Below are 23,144 nucleotides of genomic sequence, written 5' to 3'. Positions count from 1 at the left end.
TATTGACTGAAATCAGCCATTTCTTCCTTGAGCGAAGATCACCAGGGCAAACACAGAAATATTTTACTACTTTTAGGAACTGTCAACAATATAACCTTTTATAGACAGTTTTTATAGACAGTGTATGTTACATTCATTTGTTGAATGAAAAGAAGTTCAAAGGGTGAAACTTTATAGTACTTGGAAAGAAAATTTAAAATCGTCCAAAACTAGATTAATCAGGTCAAACTTATAAGAAAACAGGCATTAGGTATCGGCCAGTAAAAGGTTGATAGGAGCATCACAAAACCTCGCTCATTTAATGTTTCAGCTGTGGTCACACTGCTTACAATGTATGATGGAAATAAAAAAACGTTTTGTGTTGGTTTGAATGTGAGGAACTGAAGAAAATGAATTCATGTATTGTCTTTGAAGTGTGTGTGTCACTTTTGTTGTGATCCTATTATCATAAGTGTGTTTACTGAGATCAATAGTGTAGATGTCCCAGCGTTCTGTCTGGTCATGACCAGGTATATTACTTTTTTGTATTAAAGGATTAACTGACCAGGGGAATTACATTTTAATGCTCTATTAGTGCTCCCAAGTGGGAAGATGATTATTAACCAACTAACCCTAATAAGGCAATAGCTAAGTGATGTCCAGCAACATTGAAACAAAAAGGCAGATATGCAACAGTGTTCGCCCTCTTGCACTCAGAGATGGTCAACGGTCAGATTTTAATACTGTTTGTGCAAACAGAAGTGATCCTTAAACTTCCATTCATAAACATCAGTTTTGCTCTAAACATACTTCAAAAAGTCATTATTACCCCCAAAAAATACTTAATATATTCAAACAAAATAATTAGGGATGCTCCGATCAGGCTTTTTGCTGCCGATTCCGATACCGATCACATGGATTGGCAGTAAATTTTTCAATATAGCTATAAGGGCTACTGGCTACATGATGTGGAAAAAAGGAACCATAGAATCACCTTAATTTAGATGAAAAACGTGTTTTTACAAAAAACTTGTAGGCACAATGCAGCAAATATTCAGCAAAAAGGACAACTGAAAAACCTGCTATCAGTAATGCAATCTTTAACAGAGTTAAATCATTAAGCCTCTAGGCGAATAATGCAGTAAGTCAAATAAATCTCACATTGCCTAAATCAAATTATGCCAAGTAAAAAAAGGAATTGTTCAAAGGCAAGTGCAGGTTGCATTCAAATAAACTGTCATAAATGCATGAGCAAACTGTTGTGGATTGTCAGAAAAAAACTAAATGTTTACCTTTCTTGTAATTTACTAAACAAATCAATACAATGGGTCTGTTGCTTCATATATAAAATAAAATAGCCCATTTGTTACTTAAACAACATTAACATGGTCTTAAAGATATTTTGGTGACAGCTTCCAGCAACATGTCCTTAATTGTCTTCACACCATGATCTGCTGCAGTCTCTTTGGTCAGAAGACGCTTTAAAACCATCAAAGAGGGTATGACATCAGCAGTAGATGCAGTTGATGAGCATATTTCCTTAGTCAGCTCTTCAAAAGGTTCCAGCAGTGTTGTCACGTTTTCAATCAATTCCTACTGAGATGATGTAAAGGTTGCGGGTAGCTCAAAGTCAGCTGTGTAAACGCCCAATACTCGTTTTTGCTCAAGGAGACTGTGGAGCATATAATAAGTGCTATTCCACCTAGTGCTGACATCTTGTTGCAGTCTTTTGGTGGGCTGGCTGAGTTGTTTCTGTACACTCTGAAGTCTTGCACACGCTAATGGGGAGTGCCTGAAGTGCCCCACAATGCGTCTCCCTTTGGCAATAATGTCACTTACACTGCGCTGTGACAGCACTGCCTCATGGATGGCCAGCTGAAGGGTGTGTGCCATACACGCCAAACTTGGTAAACCAGCATCTATCATAGCTTTCACCATGTTTCTGGCATTATCTCTCAGTATCACGTGTATCTTGTCTTTTGGAATATGCCACGTTTGAAACATTTTCTCAAATGTGGTGGCTAAAGCTACGGCAGTATGAGAACCAGAAAACTCCTGGGCATGCAGAACAGCTTTATGAAGTTGAAAATCCGAATCAATCCAGTGAGCTGTTAAACTTAGCATCGACGCAGGACTGACGTCCGAGCTCCATATATCACTCGTGAAACTTAAAGAGGATGAGACGCCTTCTTTAAGGAGACGTTGGACGTGAAAGTACATGGTCTGGTGGAGCTCGGGCAGGGCTACATCTGTGAAGTACTTACGTACCGGTATGCACGTAGCAGGGCACCAAGTGTGAGAGCAGTCGGCGGAACCCAGCGTCTTCCACCACGGAGAAAGGCTGGTCATCTAGCCCGATGAATTCAATTATTTATCGGGTTATTTCCTTAGCCTTCTGACTGTCACGCTCATACGAGCGAGTGTTGGCAATGGTGGGCTGCGTTAACTGCCGTCTGACTGCTCCGGTTGTCTTCTTTTCATTTTCAGCAGTGAGCCTCGAAAACTCACCATACTCCGCCAAGTCCTTGTTCTTTAAATGTCGTATTAAATTTGTTGTGTTGAAGCATTTTGATGTGCTTCCGCCTCGAAGTATTTTACCGTTGCATGTGCTGCAGGATGCAAACTTTACATCACTCTCACAGACCCTATAAAAGTTCCATACAGCCGACATGTTTGTTTAGGGTTTGCCGCTGCGTGCTTGCGCAGTTTGTAGGATATTGGGAGCTACACTACACTGCAAAGTATGATGTACATGTGATTGGGTTCTGTAATCGGCAATGAAAGACACTGATCGGCACACATCGATTACATACTTTTTAACGGAAATCGGCCGACAATGATCGGTGGCCGATCGATCGGAACACCACTAAAAATAATATAATAGATTAATGTCTTTTGGTCTGGTACTACAAATAAGGGACCTAGTAGGCTCTTTCCAAGCTGAAAAGCTTGGGAAGATCCTTCTTTTTACGACATTCTGACAGTGACCCAAACAAAGAAGAATGAACGTTAGGACTAAAATAGACTCAAAGGCCAGAAACAGGGTCAAAAGCAATAAAGAGCATGCCTCTCACATTCAGACATGGACCCCAGTCAAAGGTTAAGAACATATAAGCGCAGCAGGCAAATAATTTCTTTAACAAGTAACTCAGGGTTGGTACAAATGCCACTCACCAAAAAAAAATCATCCCTGAGGTTAAGAGACTACTTTTTAAAAGCATATGAAACTTAAATAAAATGGGCTCCTGGAAATTCTGTGAAGTAATGGCACTCTGCCGTTCCATAACTAAACACCATTCCATGATCGTTTTCCCCTAATCTTGAAACTTGACTCGATGTGGTTGAGTTGCGAAAGTGCTGACAGAGAATAACAAAAGGAGGGGTCCGTTCAAAACGAAAACATGGCCCGTTGCCTCATAGACTTGGCCTTGGAGTAGGAGCAAAAAGCAGAAGAAAACAAGCGCTGCAGACTTTCATTTTAACACACACACACCGGCCTATTAATTAGGAAAGACCATTCATCAGGAAACACATCAAGAATACGTAGACAAGGAAGAAAATCTTCAGTGAAACACTGATAGTCCTTAATCTGAAAACCTCAACAGATTTTCAATGGTTGGCTTCAGCAGATGGAAAGAAAGAATGAGGCCCAAAAAACAAACACAGAGACAGAAACCCAGTCTGGCACATATACAGTACAGACCAAAAGTTTGGACACACCTTCTCATTCAAAGAGTTTTCTTTATTTTCATGACTATGAATATTGTAGCTTCACACTGAAGGCATCAAAACTATGAATTAACACATGTGGAATCATACACTGAACAAAAAAGTTTCAAACAACTGAAAATATGTCATATATTCTAGATTCTTCAAAGTAGCCACCTTTTGCTTTGATTACTGCTCTGCACACTCTTGGCATTCTTTTGATGAGCTTCAAGATGTAGTCACCTGGAATGGTTTTCCAACAGTCTTGAAGGAGTTCCCAGAGATCCTCAGCACTTGTTGACACTCTTGCCTTTACTCCGCGGTCCAGCTCACCCCAAACCATCTCAATTGGGTTCAGGTCCGGTGACTGTGGAGGCCAGGTCATCTGGCGCAGCACCCCATCACTCTCCTTCTTGGTCAAATAGCCCTTACACAGCCTGGAGGTGTGTTTGGGATCATTCTCCTCTTGAAAAATAAATGATGGTCCAACTAAACGCAAACCGGATGGAATAGCATGCCGCTGCAAGATGCTGTGGTAGCCATGCTGGTTCAGTATACCTTCAATTTTGAATAAATCCCCAACAGTGTCACCAGCAAAGCACACCCACACCATCACACCTCCTCCTCCATGCTTCACGGTGGGAACCAGGCATGTAGAGTCCATCCGTTCACCTCTTCTGCGCTGCACAAAGACACGGTGGTTGGAACCAAAGATCTCAAACTTGGACTCATCAGACCAAAGCACAGATTTCCACTGGTCTAATGTCCATTCCTTGTGTTCTTTGGCCCAAACAAGTCTCTTCTTCTTGTTGCCTGTCCTCAGCAGTGGTTTCCTAGCAGATATTTTACCATGAAGGCCTGATTCACACAGTCTCCTCTTAACAGTTGTTCTAGAGATGTGTCTGCTGCTAGAACTCTGTGTGGCATTGACCTGTTCTCTAATCTGAGCTGCTGTTAACCTGCGATTTCTGAGGCTGGTGACTCGGATGAACTTATTGTCAACAGCAGAGGTGACTCTTGGTCTTCCTTTCCTGGGGCGGTCCTCATGTGAGCCAGTTTCTTTGTAGCGCTTGATGGTTTTGTGACTGCACTTGGGGACACTTTCAAAGTTTTCCCAATTGTTTGGACTGACTGACCTTCATATCTTAAAGTAATGATGGCCATTCGTTTTTCTTTACTTAGCTGCTTTTTTCTTGCCATAATACAAATTCTAACTGTCTATTCAGTAGGACTATCAGCTGTGTACTGTATCCACTTCCTGCACAACACAACTGATGGTCCCAACCCCATTTATAAGACTTGAAATCCCACTTATCAAACCTGACAGGGCACACCTGTGAAGTGAAAACCATTTCAGGTGACTTCCTCTTGAAGCTCATCAACAGAATGCCAAGAGTGTGTGGAGCAGTAATCAAAACAAAAGGTGGCTACTTTGAAGAACCTAGAATATAAGACATATTTTCAGTTGTTTCACACTGTTTTGTTCAGTATATAATTCCACATGTGTTAATTCATAGTTTGGATGCCTTCAGTGTGAATCTACAATATTCATAGTCATGAAAATAAAGAAAACTTTGAATGAGAAGGTGTGTCCAAACCTTTGGTCTGTACTGAATATATATTTAAACCTAATACTATCAAATTGCCTCACACACTTTATCCACCTTCTGTGTGAGAAACTGATTTTCTCAGTTGCCTGTCAGAAATACAAGAACGTCTCTTGAAGTTAATGTTCTGTCTGGGAAATTTGCAGAGCAGTCCATAGTTGACTAACATGACTACCGTGCATTTAAAACAGACTGAACGTTGCAGGTATAAACAGTTTATTAGCACTTTAAAGAATTATTTAACCAGTGACATACATGTTAATGTAACATCACTATTTGTCAATTTGTTCCTTTAGTATCTGAATGCATAAAATGAAGAGAAACATACTGTTTTTAATAGTAGTTAGCACCACAGTGATCCTAGCTCAGATTTCTGAGACAAATCAATTGCAACACCTTTACTGTTTTCACATAACTAACTGATTGAAGCGATGCTCTAAAACTCAGATGAACCAAGTATCAGCAAGCATGAGTTTGGGACAGCATTTAGGTGTGTTTTAACACAAAGCTGGCGAAGAAATAGATCTGTAAGGTTCTTAAACAACCGTTGGCTCCTATATATCTGGAGACAGCTGGAAATTATCCATGAGAGTTGCTTGAGAACAGACATGGGCCAGTAGGATAACCTTCAGTAAAAAATATCATGGTTTCAAATTTTGTCTGTATTCTAACAAAAATAAAAATGCAAATGATTCAGTTACTATTCAGGATATAGTAATTATATCTTATATATTAAACTGCCAATAAATGCAGTAGCAACCTAATTCTTATTGCACAGAATATTATACCTTTGTCTAGTTCTGCTCTTTACTAATATTAGCTGGTAATTAGTCAGTTTATCTGGTTTAGCCTCCAACTTAGATTTTAAAACAGCATTACCTGCATTAGAGTCATGGGTGGTGCCCCTTTAGTTCCCACACAATGACTGGCCGTGTTTTTTGTGTCTGGAAATATTTACAAACTTTCACTGTAAGCCAGGGAACAGAGTGGCCTAACAGAACCCTGGTCACTCCAGCATTCTCTGGCATCTTATTAAAAAGCATATTTAATGCTCAAAATGATATTGCAGAACGTTTTAGCAGTTTTAAAATTATACATTTTTGTAACCTTGAAGCATTTAGACACTGTTGACAGGCCCAAGGCTACTCAAGAACATGGCTTTTGACACAATAACATTAAAGTTGGGTAGTTTGGCCAAAACACACAGTGTCAAACATGAAGAAAACCAAGCATAGCATATCAACGCACAGGATATCTTATCAACTGCAAAGCACATTGGTGTAGGATTCATGATTAGGGCTTGTTTTGCAGACACACCACCAAGACCCCTTAGCAGTTACTGAGCTAACCGTGAACTCCTCTGCATAATAAATTATTTTGTACATAAGTGCGAGACAAACTATCCAACAGCTAAGACATGGATTAAAAATAAGTCAGGTGGTAATGATACACAATACACCAATAAATTAAGACAGAATGTCTGAAAAAGAAAATAATCAACGTTGTGCAAAGACTTTCTTAATATTCAGACCTGAACCTGACTGACTTTAACTAAGTTATGCACAAATGAAAGACTGCAAAACTTGTTGAACTGTAACAACATTGTAAAAGAAGGGTGGGTAAAAGATTCCGGTGCAATGCCATCAGAGACTGATAAGGTTATACAGACCCAATTACTTCAAGGTTGAGTTACTCAAAGGTGGTTGGAAACACTGCAATCAGGGGGTGGACTTTGTATGTAGCTAGCACACATTTTGGAAATTTTTAAACAAATGCAAAATGATGGGGTTAACGATGGACATCATTGCTTACTCCAGATGCTCATTCTCTCCACAGAGATGCATTGTTATTGCAAAATTAGATTACTTCAACCACCGGCTTTAATCTCTTGAGAGCCAAAATGTCTGTCAGCTCAGAAACTCGGAGATAAGAAGCCAGCCTGGATGAAGCAGGTAATCTGCTTCTAGGTCCGGGGAAAGAAAACATCCGCAGAGGCTGCAGCCAAAGCAGGAAAGCAGCTGGACTGAAGTGTACAGGAAGTAATCAGAGGATTGTCCAATCACAAAAAGTCCAAGAGATCAAAAAACATTTTGTGCAATTTTTCCTTCTTTTTCGTATTTCATTAGTTTCTTTTTATTTTTGGAACATATTTTTGTGTTAAATGTTGTACTTTAATGTGCACTCAATTAAACCACAAAAATATTCTTGGGTAGCTTCAACTAAAGGACAATAAAATATGATCAGAATCAGAATCAGCTTTATTGCCAAGTTCGTACATACAAACAAGGAATTTGCCTCCGGTACACTTTGCTCTTTTGTTCTGTTTTTGCATTACAGAATATACAAATTTACAATGTACAATATACACATATATAATAAAAAGGTGCATTTGCAACATCTGTATGCTGTTATTTTGTACTCTATTGAATGTTCAACAGAGAAACAGCCTGGGGGAAGAAACTGTCTCTGTGGCGGCTGGTTTTAGTGAACAGTGCTCTGTAGCAACGGCCTGAAGGTAAAGCTCTAAACAGTTTATGTGCAGGGTGTGTGGGGTCTGCAGAGATTTTAGCAGCTCTTTTCCTGACCCTTGACCTGTATAAGTCCTGGATGGAGGGAAGGTCAGCTCTGATTATTCTCTCTGCAGTCCTGATTATTTGTTGCAGTCTGGACCTGTCCTGTTTTGTGGATGAGCCAAACCACACTGAGATGGATGAAGACAGGACAGACTGAATGATGGCAGTGTAGAAGATGACCAGCAGCTCCTGTGGAAGGTTGAACTTCTTGAGTTGCCTCAGGAAGTGCAGTCTCTGCTGGGCCTTCTTTCAAACAGTGTCTATGTGTGAAGACCATCTCAGGTCCTCAGAGATGGTGGTTCCTAAGAACCTGAAGTGGTCCACGGCCGATACAGTGTTGTTGAGGATGGTGAGGGGGGTGTATGGGGGTGGTTTTCTCCGAAGATCCACCACCATTGCCACAGTCTTGAGTGGGTTCAGTTCAAGGTAGTTCTGACCGCACCAGTGTACCAGCTGATCCACCTGCTGTCTGTATGCAGACTCTTCACCGTCCTGGATCAGTCCAATGACAGTGGTGTCGTCTGCAAACTTAAGGAGTTTCACGGACGAGTCCGATGAGGTGCAGTCATTTGTGTACAGAGAGAAGAGGAGTGGGGATAGAACACACCCCTGGGGGGCACCAGTACTTATTGATCTGGATCGGGAGAAGATGCTCCCCAGTCTCACCTGCTGCTGTCGGTGATGATGATGTCATTATTTTATTGTAATCCAGGTAATTAAAAACATTAGTCCAGACTGTGGAATGCAGTTATCTTTCCATATATAACAAGGCACAGACATCACTGTCAGCATTTCAAATAATATGACTTTACATAATCCTAATTAATTAGCAATGATTAGAAGGTAACAGTTAGAAGGTAAAAAAAATATTTTTCCAATCAGTAAAAGCCACATAGCTAGGAGCTTCTGGATAGTGCTAATAATATTCTTCGGTGTGTTACCGTAGACTCAAAGTTAGCTATTTTCAGTATCCGTGAGGTGTTTTAAACAGAAATAAACTATATTTCTGGTCTATTCAGTGTGAGAGAGGGAGGAAGACCCAGAGTAAGAAGGAAGGCTATAAACAGAAAATCTATGTGAGAGAGCAAACTGGACTGGAGGGAACTGCAAAGAGAAAACTGCAACATATGATCATTAGCTTTTCACCTAAATTAAGTAACACACATTGAGGAACCAGAATATCCTGAGCTAAGTGTTTGCCTGTGTCTAAATAAAGAGAAATATGTGCTGTAAAAGACAGACTGGGGTCCGTGAAAAGAGGAATTAAAAAAGCTTGCCTTGTAAACCACATCAGTTAAAAATGGGCCACTTCAACATCACTGACAAACTGTTTGGCCCCGGTTCTCTTTTTGATGACTGCGACTATGTACCAGGATGCTGATGAATGCAACATGCCAGGCAGAGAACCACCAATGTGTGTTATTAGTTGTTTTGATCAGTAATAAATTATATATGCAGGTGTCCTTGCTGGGTCTTTGTCATTTTAGGCATTTTTAGGTTCTTCTATCTGCTCTGTAAGACTGTAATGATTCCCTGAAAATTTCAACCAAAGCTTCTGACTGATCTTCGACACACAAACAAAAAAAGTCTCAAACTTCCATTCTTTCTGAAGTTGAGGTGGTTTTTGGGTAAACATCCACATAAAATTGCTATTTCTTCTGTGGGTGACTACAACTCTCCAACTGCCAACGACCGAGAACAAAAATAAAACGAGGCTTTGGATACTTACTGGAATAAATTACTTGGCCACAAAAACCTGACTTCATGGCAGACGTTTCTTTTTTTTTTTTTTTGGTTTGTTTTTAACCACAGAAAGATACCTGATCCTACAACAGTGATTTAATGACTTAACTTGAAACAGAAAGTGCCTCCTCTGGAGCAAGGCGAAGCTGTTGGCAGCCAGCTACCGACCTGGTTGTGCTCTGCGTTCATAAGTGATGGGGTCAAACAGGTTTGTGGATCACTCCCAATAATGAGGATCAAGTGTTAAAGTTCCTCCTAAACTAGTCTGGTTTCGCTGGTTAATCTTTTTAAAACTCAATTTTTGTATTTATTGTACTATTATAGGTTGACCAGAGTTTCTAAGAATGTCTACTAATCCATGACTTTCTGTTTCCCTGCGGAAGAAACATGACATGACGCAGAGCCCCACTTCTCTTAATAACAGGAAACAAGGATCCAGGTTTATCTTGCTGGTGAGTAGGACTGTAAAAGAGGTAAAAAAGAATCTTCTAAGCTCACTGTTGGAGAACTGCAGCAAAGAATTGCATTTTGTCATCACAGAGTCTCCATAACTTCTATTAGTCCCCAACACTACAGGTGAACTGGTTGTTTGGGAGACAGGAAAAAAAAAACAAAAGAAAAACGTATTTTCTGTCCTACCATCACAAACATAAACAGGTGGAGTTTAACTAGAACCAGGTGCTTTGGTCAGGTGAGACTAAGATTGAGCGTTTTTAGCAACACTCCAGGTGGATTTGGTGTTAAAGAAAGAATGAATATGCTGAATAGCACCTCATGCCTACTGTTAAGTACAGTGTAAGATCTGGCATGCTGCGGGGCCTGCTGCTTTTTCAAGTCCCTGGGAACCTTGTTAGAGCGCGTGGTACCATAGTCTCTTTGAAACGCAGGGATATTTTAAAACCTCCTGACCTCAACTGAGAATGGGTTGTCATTGGGTTTTATTTTTAGCTTGATATCGATCCAGAAAATATCAGCATCCTGTTGGGACCACAGAGCCATGGGTTTTCAACACTAAAACTCCGGTACATACTTTCCTGGAACCTTTCAAAATAAAGTGCATTAACCTTCTTCCAGCACGGCCAGGAAAGGGGGTAACTGCGGACTTCCTGTGGCGCCAATACCCAAATAAAAGCCCCACCTTTCCACAAGTCTTTCTCTTCCATACGGCCTGCCAGAGGGACCGGTCAGGAGGGAACACAGCGCGCTGAATGTCTTTTGCTGGCAAAAAGACATAAATTCAACTGGATCCAAGGACCGATCACCGATCATTTGCAAAAGTTAAGTAGAATGAAATACTGTCTGTGTATCCGGTATTTTCATTCATGAACGGAGAAATTAAGGTGTGAGAGTTGCTTACATTTTCTCTTCGAGGCCCCACAGAAGCAAACGGTGTTCCGAGAGAAGCCGGTGGAGAAGCTGTTTCGACAAGCCGAGTCTGGAGGAAAGACGACGGCCGCAACCATGTTTACGGTAACGAACAGCTGGTCACCTTCTGATCGGGAGAAACTGAGGAAGTTAGCGGGAAGCTAACCTTTGTTCACAGAACAAACGCACCTTCGGATCGGAAGAAACTGAAGAAGTTAGCGGGAAGCTAACTCTTTGTTCACGACGGATATCTTCTTCAAACTTCGCCTTGGGACAACATTCCCTCAACAGGTTCAGATGTTGGGTTTTGGGCAGATTAACAGATTGGTTTAGGATGAAATGATCTAAACGTTTTCATGTTATGAAGTTTGTTTTGTGGAACTCGGCTATCTTGGTGCTAGCATGCTACCTGTAGCACACAGGCCGGTTCGTGTTCTTTGTATGTTTTAAAGCTAAGATAAACTTTATTTAAAGGGTGGTTTTAACCAGAACATTGCTCATAACGCGCCGTCAGCGCTTATGCATTTTAACCCTGGTATTTTAAAGGTATGTGTTGATTCTGGCGCTAAGCTATCTCTAGCTTAGCACTTTAGCTAGCTTCTTTGTTAGCCCAACGGCCAGCCGGTAAGAACACGTGTGCTAGCATTAAGGCTAGTCAACAGAAAGGTTGTTAGTTTTCAAGCTAGTGAATAATAGTCCCTGAACATCATTTGCTAGAGTTGATAACTAAGTAAACACCATTAAGCCCCATTTCTCCAGAAAGATTTGGCTCTTTTCCAAAATACTCAATAATATTTCTTCAAATATTATTTTAATAAATGAAGGCAGCTAATTAGACACCGTTGAGAATTAGTCATCCAGGAGGTTGGTTTTATTCAGCAGATCATTATTTAAAACATTATTTTATTAAAATAATATTTAATCTGATCTTGCATTGTGAAGGGTTGTCTAAACGTTTGCTGATTATTTCCTAAGTTGGTTCCAAGACTAACTTAACTTCACTTCCAGATTCTTCAAGATAATCCTTGGTTCTCAAACATAAACATTGCATGGTAATGTTGCATCACTCTTTTTGGTCATGATTTCTAATCATCTTTAATCAACTTGTTTATATTGTACATAGCCCATTAGTCTTCATTATTCTTTAATTCTGCTTGGTAGTTTAGTTGGATTGTTTTAGCATAGTAAAGAGTTTGTTGATTGAAATATGTTTGACTTTGAGTTGACTTATTTTTGTTAATAAATTCTTGTATTTTAAGAAATTGTGTGAATTCATTCTATGTGTGTGCAGAGTTTATGCTGTTCAATAATGCCAGAGCTCGTCTCACACCTTTCTATTCTGTCCTAATACCATCGCCTTAATGGGGCTGGTATTCACAGGACAATCCTTAACAGACCGGAATATTATTTGGTAAAATATTAATATTAAAATATTAATATTAAATATTAAATAATATTCTCAGATCTATATTTACAACAATCCTCATCATGAAACCGTCGTCCAACAACAGTGTCTTCAGGCAGACGCTTCTTCAGAGCTGCTGTAAGACAGACCGCTACTGCCCACGGCGGCTCTCTGAAGAAACCTGTATAATATGAGCTACAACATTTAATATCCCTTTGGGATTTATTAAGTATTTTTCAATTGAATTAGATGACAAAATCAACATGGGAATAGTTCAGTAGACACAAAATCAACCTTCTCCCCTGACCCTGACCTGCTCAGACCTAAGACCTACAGAGAAGCTGTTGGGGTGAGCTGAAAAGAAGACAGTATAAGAGTGGGCACCTCTAATTGTATGCTCCAACCTTGGAGGATTGTATTAAAGCAGCACCACTCTTGATTTTATTTAAAAAAGGACTTGAAATGAAGGCTTTTTACACATTTTCAGTGTGTGATTATGCTATTGCAATAAACAATGCATTTATTTCATGAAACCTCTTTCCCAGGGGTGCCAACAAGTTTGTTTAAGTCTTTATCTTTGTCTTATAACGGAAACAATTGGGGTTTCTGTGTGGCAACTCAGACAGAAACAATTTGTGTGTTTAAGCAAGGCAGTGTCAAAACTAATTGCAAGTAGCTGTGTCTAACAGCCCCGTTGTGCCTCATCCATCTTTGACAAAACCATGACAGCAAGTAGACAATTATTAAGTATATTATGTCACCTTTTCAAATTAACGAAACACAGAATCCAAACCAAGTTATTTTTTTATAAAATACCTAAAAACTCCACAGCTATCCTGAAGGCATACTTACTTCAACTTTACTAAAACAAATTCTTAAAGATAAATTAGTTACTTGAATTCTTATGCATTTATTGTTCCTTTAAGGATTCTTTCCCACAGTGTTTGCTTTTATTTCAATGTCAACTCTCCTTCCCTCTACTACCAACGTACACGCTGATCCATGGGGAGAAAACTGCAATTGGTTTTCGTTCTTTTGCCTTTCTTTTTTTTTCTTTTATTTTAAATCAGATTCTGCAAGAAAAACAGAACATTGAGCACGAAGGGGGTCTGAAATAACAGCGGTGGAGGATGGAAAACACTTCCACTGAGAGAAACTGTTGCTGTGGATGGAAATGTGAAGAATGGGTGAGCTTTGGTGCCGTGACGTAGATCCTGTGATTGTTAAAAAGAGGAGCAGTGGTAACGTGTAAGGGGGTCCTGCTGTGGTAAAAACCCATCTACTAAGACGCATGACAGTGTCAACAACATCCAGAAGATGAAGTCATTACTTTTAACATAAATGCTTACAAGGTTAGGGAATTTCTAATGACTGAACATTAGGGATAGTTTTACAGTAGGCGTAGATCCTCGATTCATCCTACATCCCTGACATGTTGCAGGAAGGAAACACTGGTGGGGGGGTTGGGGTCAGGATCTATGGCAACAATGGGAGAACATATGATGCTGACAGGCTTCTGTGTTTTTTGATAAAACCTAAAATGAGCAACTTTGAAGATGAATGGTTTATATTTCCTGAATTCTGCCAATTGGTGCAGAAAACGACCAGGAAAAATCATCAAATCAAGTATTAAACTACAACAGGGAAGACGTTTTTTCTTGTATGAGTTGGACTTAAAAAGTAATGAAATCAACACAGATAAGAAGTTTAGCACAGCTCATTGAAATGAGACAGTAAGCAGCTGAACTAGGCCTGATAAACCGATCACACCAAGCTCTGGTCAGTTTATAGAAGATGTCTCTTTAAATGAAGGAAACTGCAACAGAAGATGTTCAGCCACTGGGTTCATTGGATGGTCCCAACCTTAGCCAGTTTCAGAGCACCTAATTTTGTTATAATTAGTAAAAGAAACATGAACAGAAACAGAAGAAATGTTGCGGCTTATTACAGAAAACAGCTCAGTGGTTCTCGGCTATCCTACTCTAACGTCTTGGTGTTATCATTTCCTATGTGATTTGGTTCAAAGTGTTATGACATGGTTCCTTCTTTTTCTTCTTTTTAAAACGTCACGAGTTTTACTGACATAAAACTTTCCAGAGGGTGGGAAGGTGGGCGGATGGATGAACTAAGACGTGGATGGACTGATGGATGGATAGATGTATGAAAGGAGTGATAGACCGAAGGAGAGAAAGATGGAGAGATTGGATGCTTAGCAGACAGGTGAATAGATGTATTACTGGATAGATGGAGAGATCTTAGAGATAAATGAAAGCATGATGGAGAGATGAAAGGTGAGAGGGATCAATGGACAGACCGATAGCGGCTGGATGGAGAAATGGAAAGACGAACATACAGATGTACAGACGGACGGACGGATGGATGAAGAGAAAGGAGTCTAAAACCCGAGACCTGAGGAGGATGAAGAAGAAAAAGATGTCATAAAGATCATCATAATTATAATTATGTGTATCTTTTTAATAAAACCAGCATAAAAGCTGCTGATAGGAGAAACTTATTTAATAAAATCATCATACAGACAACAAAGCAGGGAATGTAAGTCTGGAAATACAAATCTGTTCCATACCTCCCAGACTTGGAAAATCTTCCCACTTTTCAAGACCTTTCAAGCCTGTAAAAACTCTGTTATTAGCTGGATGAAAATTATTTAACAAAAGTCATTGTTACAGCTCCTAAGCTTCACATCCAAGCAGCATTCACTGTATATGAAAACTGGCTTTGACCTTTGTTCCTCTACATGTGGCGAGTGAAGCCACAGCCTTCTGCAAGGATTTTTCAACTATCATACTTGAAAAGCAGCCAGCAGAGCTCATGAGGCCGAGTCCCCAGTGGGAAACTAGGCTACAAGGTTTTACTGCCATATATACAAATCTTTTTCTTTCTTTTTTGGCTCTCTAGTGTTTGTCCCCAAGGCTGAGAGCAGGATCTATAACCAAAGACCGCCTCTCAGCTAAAGCAATGATGAGAGTTTGAAAAAAAAAAAAAAAGACACATGCGGGGGGGGGCCAAACTACCACTTAAAAAAAAAAAAAAACGTCTCCACATTTCGGGGCTCCATATTCTCTGGCACGAAGTTAAAAGTAAACACCTAAATGGAAACAGATGTTGAGCAAGTTGGAGTTGCTCTACGCTGCTTCTATATTCCATGTTTGTCATCTGTCCATCCTCTCTGTGTCTGCCACTCTGTCTTCTTTCTTCGCCAATATAACCAGTCTGTGTGTGTGTGGGGGGGGGGGGGGGGGGTAAAGTGTGAGGAAAGCAGCGGGGGGTCGAAGATGAAAACCGCCTCTGATAACTACAGAAATACAGCAGAGTTTACGCTCACAGATGGCTCTCAGAAAGGTCAAAGGGCGATGAAAATACAGACAGAGAGAGGGAGATAGCTGGACCTCAAGGGAAGCAACTTTGTATGAGAATAATAATAATACTACTAATAAAAATAGACTTCAGAGTGTTCGTATTGGTTAAATTCAGGAGATGCAGGCCATCTAAAATAACAGACTTGTTATTAGACTATTTGTTCATACCCGTCCGTAAAGGTATGCACTGGTTTAAAAATGAGAATCAGAATGAACATTTCTGTTATGCAAGTACGTACGAACAATTATTTGTACCTATAGAGAACATCTAAGAATCAGAAATATACAAATGATATAGAAGCAGACTAGATATGTCAGGACAGAGGTTTGTATATCTTGCCTTATCTTAAAGTAAAAGTAGCAGCTGTTTACTTTAGATAAACGTCATTTCTTTTACTTTCTTTGGCCAGAATTGATTCTGTGGTGTAACAGTAATGACCAGCAATGAGACTGAAGAGACCCACAAGACCAATTCAAGCCCTGTAAACACAATAAAGTCCTAAATTATTCATACCCCTAGCAGATTAAGGTTTATAATTTCATTCAACCAAGTTTCTTTCTCTCTAAAGATAATTGTAATAAAATGATCTTGAAATTAAAAGAATACATCAGCCCAGCTTTGTTACACTGGATCCCTGTTTATTTTAGAAACCAGTTTAAGATTTTGGTCTTGATATTTAGAGCACTCCATGGCCCAGCCCACAAATATATTGCGGACGTATTGAGATCATCTAACCAGATGCTGCTGGTGGTTTCCTGGAGGCAGTGGCTACAGGCTCTGCAACTCCCTTCCTCTCTCTCTCTCTCTCTCTGCGCTCCACGGTATTTACTCTCTTAAAAAAAACAAACACCTAATGACATCCTTATTTAGACAGGCTTTAACTTCACTATTTGTTTTTATCGTTTCTTTTATTCTTGTGGAGCACTTTGTGAATTTTGTCTGTAGAAGGTGTTATAAATAAAATATTACTCATTTAAATATTTTTTTTTAAATTGGCATGTTTAAAATTATTTCTGGCATTCTTAATACATCAACAGAAAAGGCATTACAGCAGTCAGACCCTTCATACACAGTAACTGTCGACCAGTTTTTTGCATTTTTTTCTCTGGTATTTTCATAATCTATCTTTGGTGATGAGCTCCAGGTCTTTGAAGCCGGAAGGCCTCATTGCCATCACCCTAATCTTTAGTTCCCTCCACAGATCCGAGTCAGGACTCAGCCACTCCAAAACCTTAAAATTACTTCAGTTCAATACAACAAAAGTTTATTTGTCCCCAAGGGGCAAGTGGAGCAACACAAACATATGTAACACTCAGTGACAATGACTGGCTGTTATATTTCTAAATACGACATATTCATGTTTTATAAAAGTGGTTTAATTGTAAGAAAACTCCCAACAGCAGTTGATGGGAGTTATTTATTAAATAAAGCTGAAACTGATGCGTATGGCTGTTCTGAACTACTTGCTTTAGGTCTGGAAAGCAAGAGGATTTTTTTCTTTAATTCTCAATTCATTAAATCAACCAAAACTCTAGATTTCATTAGAAAATAACAGTTTATTAAAATGCCCAGGTAATGACTCTGTAATACAGAGTTACTATTTTAATATTAGAAGATCAGTGGTCCAGTCTCTCATTTCCTGAGTGTGTGACCCAAGCTGCTTATTTGCGTGTGATAGCAGGGAAAACGCAGCGTATATTTATTACACGTGCAAGCCGGTCTTGACAAGATTCAGGGATGCTACAGAAGCGTGTTTCCTTGCTTCGTTACCAAACACTGTGCCTTGGTGTCACAGCGGCCCACTCCGAACCCATTCTGCTGTGACTCAGCCCCTCTGTTGTTCAGAATCAATCTATAATTAGCTCCTTATGTTGATGTTAAGAAGAAGGAGGCTTTAAAGTCAAGCCACCATCTTCCACTAACAGGACAACCATCTGTCATACGTTTAGACACGTTGGCTGTATGCTGTCGTGTCGTATAAGTATTTTAGCAAACACAACGGTGTGGGAAGTCCCCCTCTTTTCCAGCCCCCTTACGTGACCCTGAAGGAAAGGATAAAAAAAGCTACTTTCTAACATCTGTTCCTCGTTTGCTTGGTGGAGGATGTTCCAGCAACATAGTGTGAGAGACAGGAAGAAGGGAGATGCTTTCTCAAAACACTGAAGAACGCAAAGCAACCCGGGGGGGGGGGGGGGGGGGGGGGGGCTGAGGACATACACCTTCCTGGGCTGCAAGTTATGACATTTAGAGTATGGTAATACATCCTACAAATCAAGAAGTATGGGGCCCAAACAGCTGAAACAATCCGGCAACAAGTCTATAGGCAACAACAGAAACAGTAACTAGTTTAATCGTCTTATTAAGTTAAAGCTGGACAGGTTACTATGATTTCAGTGCAACAGATGCACACACCTGAGAAAGATGATCGTTCCCTAGATGATAAACCGGAGAAGCGTTGGAAGCATCGTAACAACAGCTAGGATAGAGAGGAGAGAGGAACATGTGTATTTATCATCTCTAATACTGTCACTGCTATTAAAGAGGCACCGATCAGGCTTATTCAGGCCGATACCGACTTCCAATTTTCTTTCAGGTCTGGTTAATTGTGATTTGGCCTGATTCAAGTTTTTTCTTCTCAGGTTGTATGCTTCGATAGACAGTATGTTGTTTTATTTTCAAAGAACTGTAACACATAAGCTAGAAACCATGCGTTTTAGCAGACTTAATGATTCCAAAAATTAGAAGATTATCTTCATTTATGCATCCACATCTTTTTAATCAAATTCAAAAAAGCAGGGACACCCAAGCAATCGGCCAGAGATCAGAATTTTCAATTGATCAGATCTGATTGATAATCAGTAGGGTCAACAAATGTATTTGCTCTATTTATTAAATGTATCAAACATTTCATCTCCCGGCGTGCCCGGTTTATAAATGCATCAACTAACAGCTTTGTACTTTGATGGGCTTTTCAAAGTTTAGTAAAAATCGGATGAATGGTTGGGGGCATAGGTTTTGATGCATGAATGGGTAAATTCTTATAATTCCTTCATTTTAAGATGGATTTAAAGCTATTAGCTCTAATCAAACATGCAGAACATTGGTACCGGCCACTCAGAGCACTTGTTGATTGAGGCTGCACATCTCTAAGGTAAAACTACATTTATTTTCCATTGAAAATATTTCCAAAATCTTTAAAGACAACCCCAGAATCAATGGGGCCTAAAAGTTGTAACTTTGCATATTATTAAACTGTAATAAACAGTTTACGAGCTTGTAGTCCTCTAGTAGGATAACTGGGTGACTGCAGTACAATACACCGTCATGTCAGTGAAGGCTACTGGTACAGCCAGTAATTCCCTGCATTCATTTTTAATACATTTTCCTATCGCTCCATAATTCATACAGAGAAACATTCACTCTGCTTGGTCTCAACTCAATGAGTTTGTTTGGTTTCTTTGCCCCAGCAGCAGCCTCCCAGTCTGGATCCGGCTTTCTTAAGAGACAAAAATAGAAGAGCAGCAGCCAACAAAAAGCAAGCTCCTTACTGCTGATCGTCGTGCTTCACTGGATACTTTCCCCTGAATAAACAAACACCCAGATAAACGAGAGAATACCCGTAATTACTACCACTCACCTAAAGCGTGGGGAGTCTTTCAGACATTCCTCAAAGTCCACGGTTATTTTCATGTTTGCCGCAGTGAAGTGAACCCGCAGACCTGCTCTCTGTGCTTGATCAAAGGCAGTAATCCAAGCTCAGTGTTTCTGGCTAATTAGCTTGTTCGCTAACGTTTCTGTTTCTCCGTCCGACCAGCTGGCTCCACTCGGTCAACGTTCCGCTAAGCCAGCTAGCCTCAGAGTCCAGCAGCTACCACCAAGAAGTGGCTGGACAGCGCTCATAAACGACACTTTTCTTTGTGTATGAGTCTACCCAAAGAAACCCCGTCACCAAACTGTCCCAGAGGCAGAGGTCAGCACTGAAAACGGAAAAGTATCGTCCAGTAGCTCTGCCATAGCAGTCAGAAGGAGAGGAGCTTTTTTCCCCACAACAGAGATACACGCAAAGATCGTCTATGTGGAAAGGACTGCTCACCAACCAGGGGAATGGGGTCGACAAAACTCAACTGAACACCCTGAAACGTATTTAAAAAAAAGAAACTTACTCAAATGCAATGTTCATCTATATAATTGTTCTTTTTAAAGATTTTTTATAATATAGTTCAGGTGCACTGTGGATCATTTAAACATTTTCTACCAACTGGCAATTTAACAATAGTGGATAACTATATACACTGCTCAAAAAAATAAAATAAAGGGAACACTCAAATAACACATCCTAGATCTGAATGAATGAAATATTCTCATTGAATACTTTGTTCTGCACAAAGTTGAATGTGCTGACAACAAAATCACACAAAAATCATTAATGGAAATCAAATTTATTAACCAATGGAGGCCTGGATTTGGAGTCACACACAAAATTAAAGTGGAAAAACACACTACAGGTTGATCCAACTTTGATGTAATGTCCTTAAAACAAATCAAAATGAGGCTCAGTATCATGTATGACCTCCCTACAACGCCTGGGCATGCTCCTGATGAGACGGCAGATGGTCTCCTGAGGGATCTCCTCCCAGATCTGGACTAAAGCATCTGCGAACTCCTGGACAGTCTGTGGTGCAACGTGACGTTGGTGGATGGAGCGAGACATGATGTCCCAGATGTGCTCAATCGGATTCAGGTCTGGGGAACGGGCGGGCCAGTCCATAGCTTCAATGTCTTCATCTTGCAGGAACTGCTGACACACTCCAGCCACATGAGGTCTAGGATTGTCCTGCATTAGGAGGAACCCAGGGCCAACCGCACCAGCATATGGTCTCACAAGGGGTCTGAGGATCTCATCTCGGTACCTAATGGCAGTCAGGCTACCTCTGGTGAGCACATGGAGGGCCATGTGACCCTCCAAAGAAATGCCACCCCACACCATTACTGACCCACTGCCAAACCGGTCATGATGAAGGATGTTGCAGGCAGCAGATCGCTCTCCACGGTGTCTCCAGACTCTGTCACGTCTGTCACATGTGCTCAGTGTGAACCTGCTTTCATCTGTGAAGAGCACAGGGTGCCAGTGGCAAATTTGCCAATCCTGGTGTTCTCTGGCAATTGCCAAGCGTCCTGCACGGTGTTGGGATGTCAGCACAACCCCCATTTGTGGACGTTGGGCCCTCATACCATCCTCATGGAGTCGGTTTTTAACCGTTTGTGCAGACACATGCACATTTGTGGCCTGCTGGAGGTCATTTTGTAGGGCTCTGGCAGTGCTCCTCCTGTTCCTCCTTGCACAAAGGCGGAGCTAGCTGTCCTGCTGCTGGGTTGTTGCCCTCCTACGGCCTCCTCCACGTCTCTTGGTGTACTGGTCTGTCTCCTGGTAGCGCCTCCAGGGTCTGGACACTACGCTGACAGACACAGCAAACCTTCTTGCCACAGCTCGCATTGATGTGCCATCCTGGATGAGCTGCACTACCTGAGCCACTTGTGTGGGTTGTAGAGTCCGTCTCATGCTACCACGAGTGTGAAAGCACCACCAACATTCAAAAGTGACCAAAACATCAGCCAGAAAGCATAGGTACTGAGAAGTGGTCTGTGGTCCCCACCTGCAGAACCACTCCTTTATTGTGTGTCTTACTAATCGCCTAAGATTTCCCCCTGTTGTCTATTCAGTTTGAACAACAGAATGTGAAATTGATTGTCAATCAGTGTTGCTTCCTAAGTGGACAGTTTGATTTCACAGAAGTTTGATTTACTTGGAGTTACATTGTGTTGTTTAAGTGTTCCCTTTATTTATTTTTTTTAGCAGTGTATATTTCCCATATGCGTTTAATATGTATTTATTTGACCACACTTGCTTGTAGATGACAAGGTAGTTTACGTTCGAGATTTGTTATTGTATGTACAACGAAATACACATGGTGGCTCCCAGCTTAACAGCATACAAAAAACCACAGTTACACACAATTACAAAAGAGCAATAAGAGGTAGACAGCCAATAAAAGTACACGTGTGTGTCTCTGACTCTCTGCAACAACAAAAAAATGTGGGGTGTATGTTCAGGTCCAGCGGTACAGAATAAAAATGAGTGAAGGCTCTGCCGTTGAATACACAATCTTTGCGTCAGTTGACAGCAGCTTCCTGATCCATAAGAATTACCCAGGACCCCGTTTTCAGAATGGTTTCCAGGTAGTCCTTAGCTGTGTCTTTGTGCACCTGCACTCCAACAAACTGTAAAAGCAAAGCTTAAACACTGCTGGACATTTCGGCTAAAACTAAATGACTCACGTATCGTGTTTACATAGGGCGCTTTCGTTCTTGAAGTGATCACAGTCACTTCACGCTTTATCCCATCAGGCTTACTGGAACGTTTATGGAAACAAGCTTGTGTAACAGCGCCACCTGGTGGCAAAGGATAAATGAGATAAAGTGCTAGTAAAACTTTCCAAAACAAAAATACTCAAATGACTTTATTATTTGGTCATTCAAAATCATTGAATTTTCTATATTTTTAAACTTATATTGAAATTGACCAGATCTTCATAAAAAATAAAAAAAATCTAAATTTTATACAAAACAGCATTTTTAGTTGTATATAAACAGATACATTGCTCATTTATATATTGTCAGTTACCAAATGAAAACGGGCATTTTTCTCCTTCAAACCTCCCCCTCCAAAGCAAACATATATCACACAGGTTTCTAACAATGTTTGTTTAATGACTGGAGAAAGAACAAAACAGTATACGCAATATGATAATTAGGGAACATGTAGACAGAAAAACAAACATGGCTAAGATGTTCGTTTTTGAGATGCAGGACAGTCATAGACACACCAATCAGTTGGTCAAAGATTGAAAGTTTCCTTTCGGAAAAAATCTGAATCGGCAGATCAGACCTTAAAGAAAACAGGAACCAGCAAACACAATAGGGCAGAAGTAATGGCAAAAAAAATAAAAAAGTAAAAAGAGGCAAAAAATGTTTTAGCAAAAAGTATCATGGAGCCTGTTCACTGAACACACATGTATATTAAGTCAGTAGAGGCACATTTGTCAGGTAACAACCACCTACGGGGTGATCCATGTCAGCTGTGTTTTGCTCGTCTAAAATGAGAAAAAGAATCATCTCATCTTCTCTGGTGTCACATTTTTTCCACAAGCTTACTAAACAAAACAGCAGTATTCTCAGAAATCTCCAAAGACATTCCTGATCGGAAACTCGGACCCTTCGCTAAACTCTGTATTTGTTGGTTTGCTTCAAAACGTGGAAAAAAAATGCACTGAGACTTTGGCTGTGACCTACTGTATTAGCACAACACGAAGCTTAACCTGTCCAATC

At 40.4% G+C, this 23,144-nt stretch overlaps 1 protein-coding gene across 4 annotated transcripts in view; it reads right to left on the bottom strand.

The window, feature by feature from the left end:
* LOC124873543 (arf-GAP with coiled-coil, ANK repeat and PH domain-containing protein 2-like) overlaps positions 1-19,833 on the bottom strand; it is a 67,916-nt gene extending 48,083 nt beyond the window's left edge. For 3 of the 4 annotated variants that reach the window (XM_047374253.1, XM_047374254.1, XM_047374256.1), the window contains exon 1: positions 19,396-19,833. In XM_047374253.1, the coding sequence (XP_047230209.1) occupies positions 19,396-19,448 (53 nt within the window). In that variant the 5' untranslated portion in view covers positions 19,449-19,833. The remainder of the gene's footprint in view (positions 1-19,395) is intronic. The other variant, XM_047374257.1, reaches the window with a different exon arrangement.
* Positions 19,834-23,144: the final 3,311 nt, after the last annotated feature.

The sequence above is a fragment of the Girardinichthys multiradiatus genome, chromosome 9 (assembly GCF_021462225.1).
Source record: "Girardinichthys multiradiatus isolate DD_20200921_A chromosome 9, DD_fGirMul_XY1, whole genome shotgun sequence".
Taxonomy (NCBI): domain Eukaryota; kingdom Metazoa; phylum Chordata; class Actinopteri; order Cyprinodontiformes; family Goodeidae; genus Girardinichthys; species Girardinichthys multiradiatus.
The sequence above is the reverse complement of the archived record's forward strand: the minus strand, read 5'-3'. Positions and strand labels throughout refer to the sequence as shown.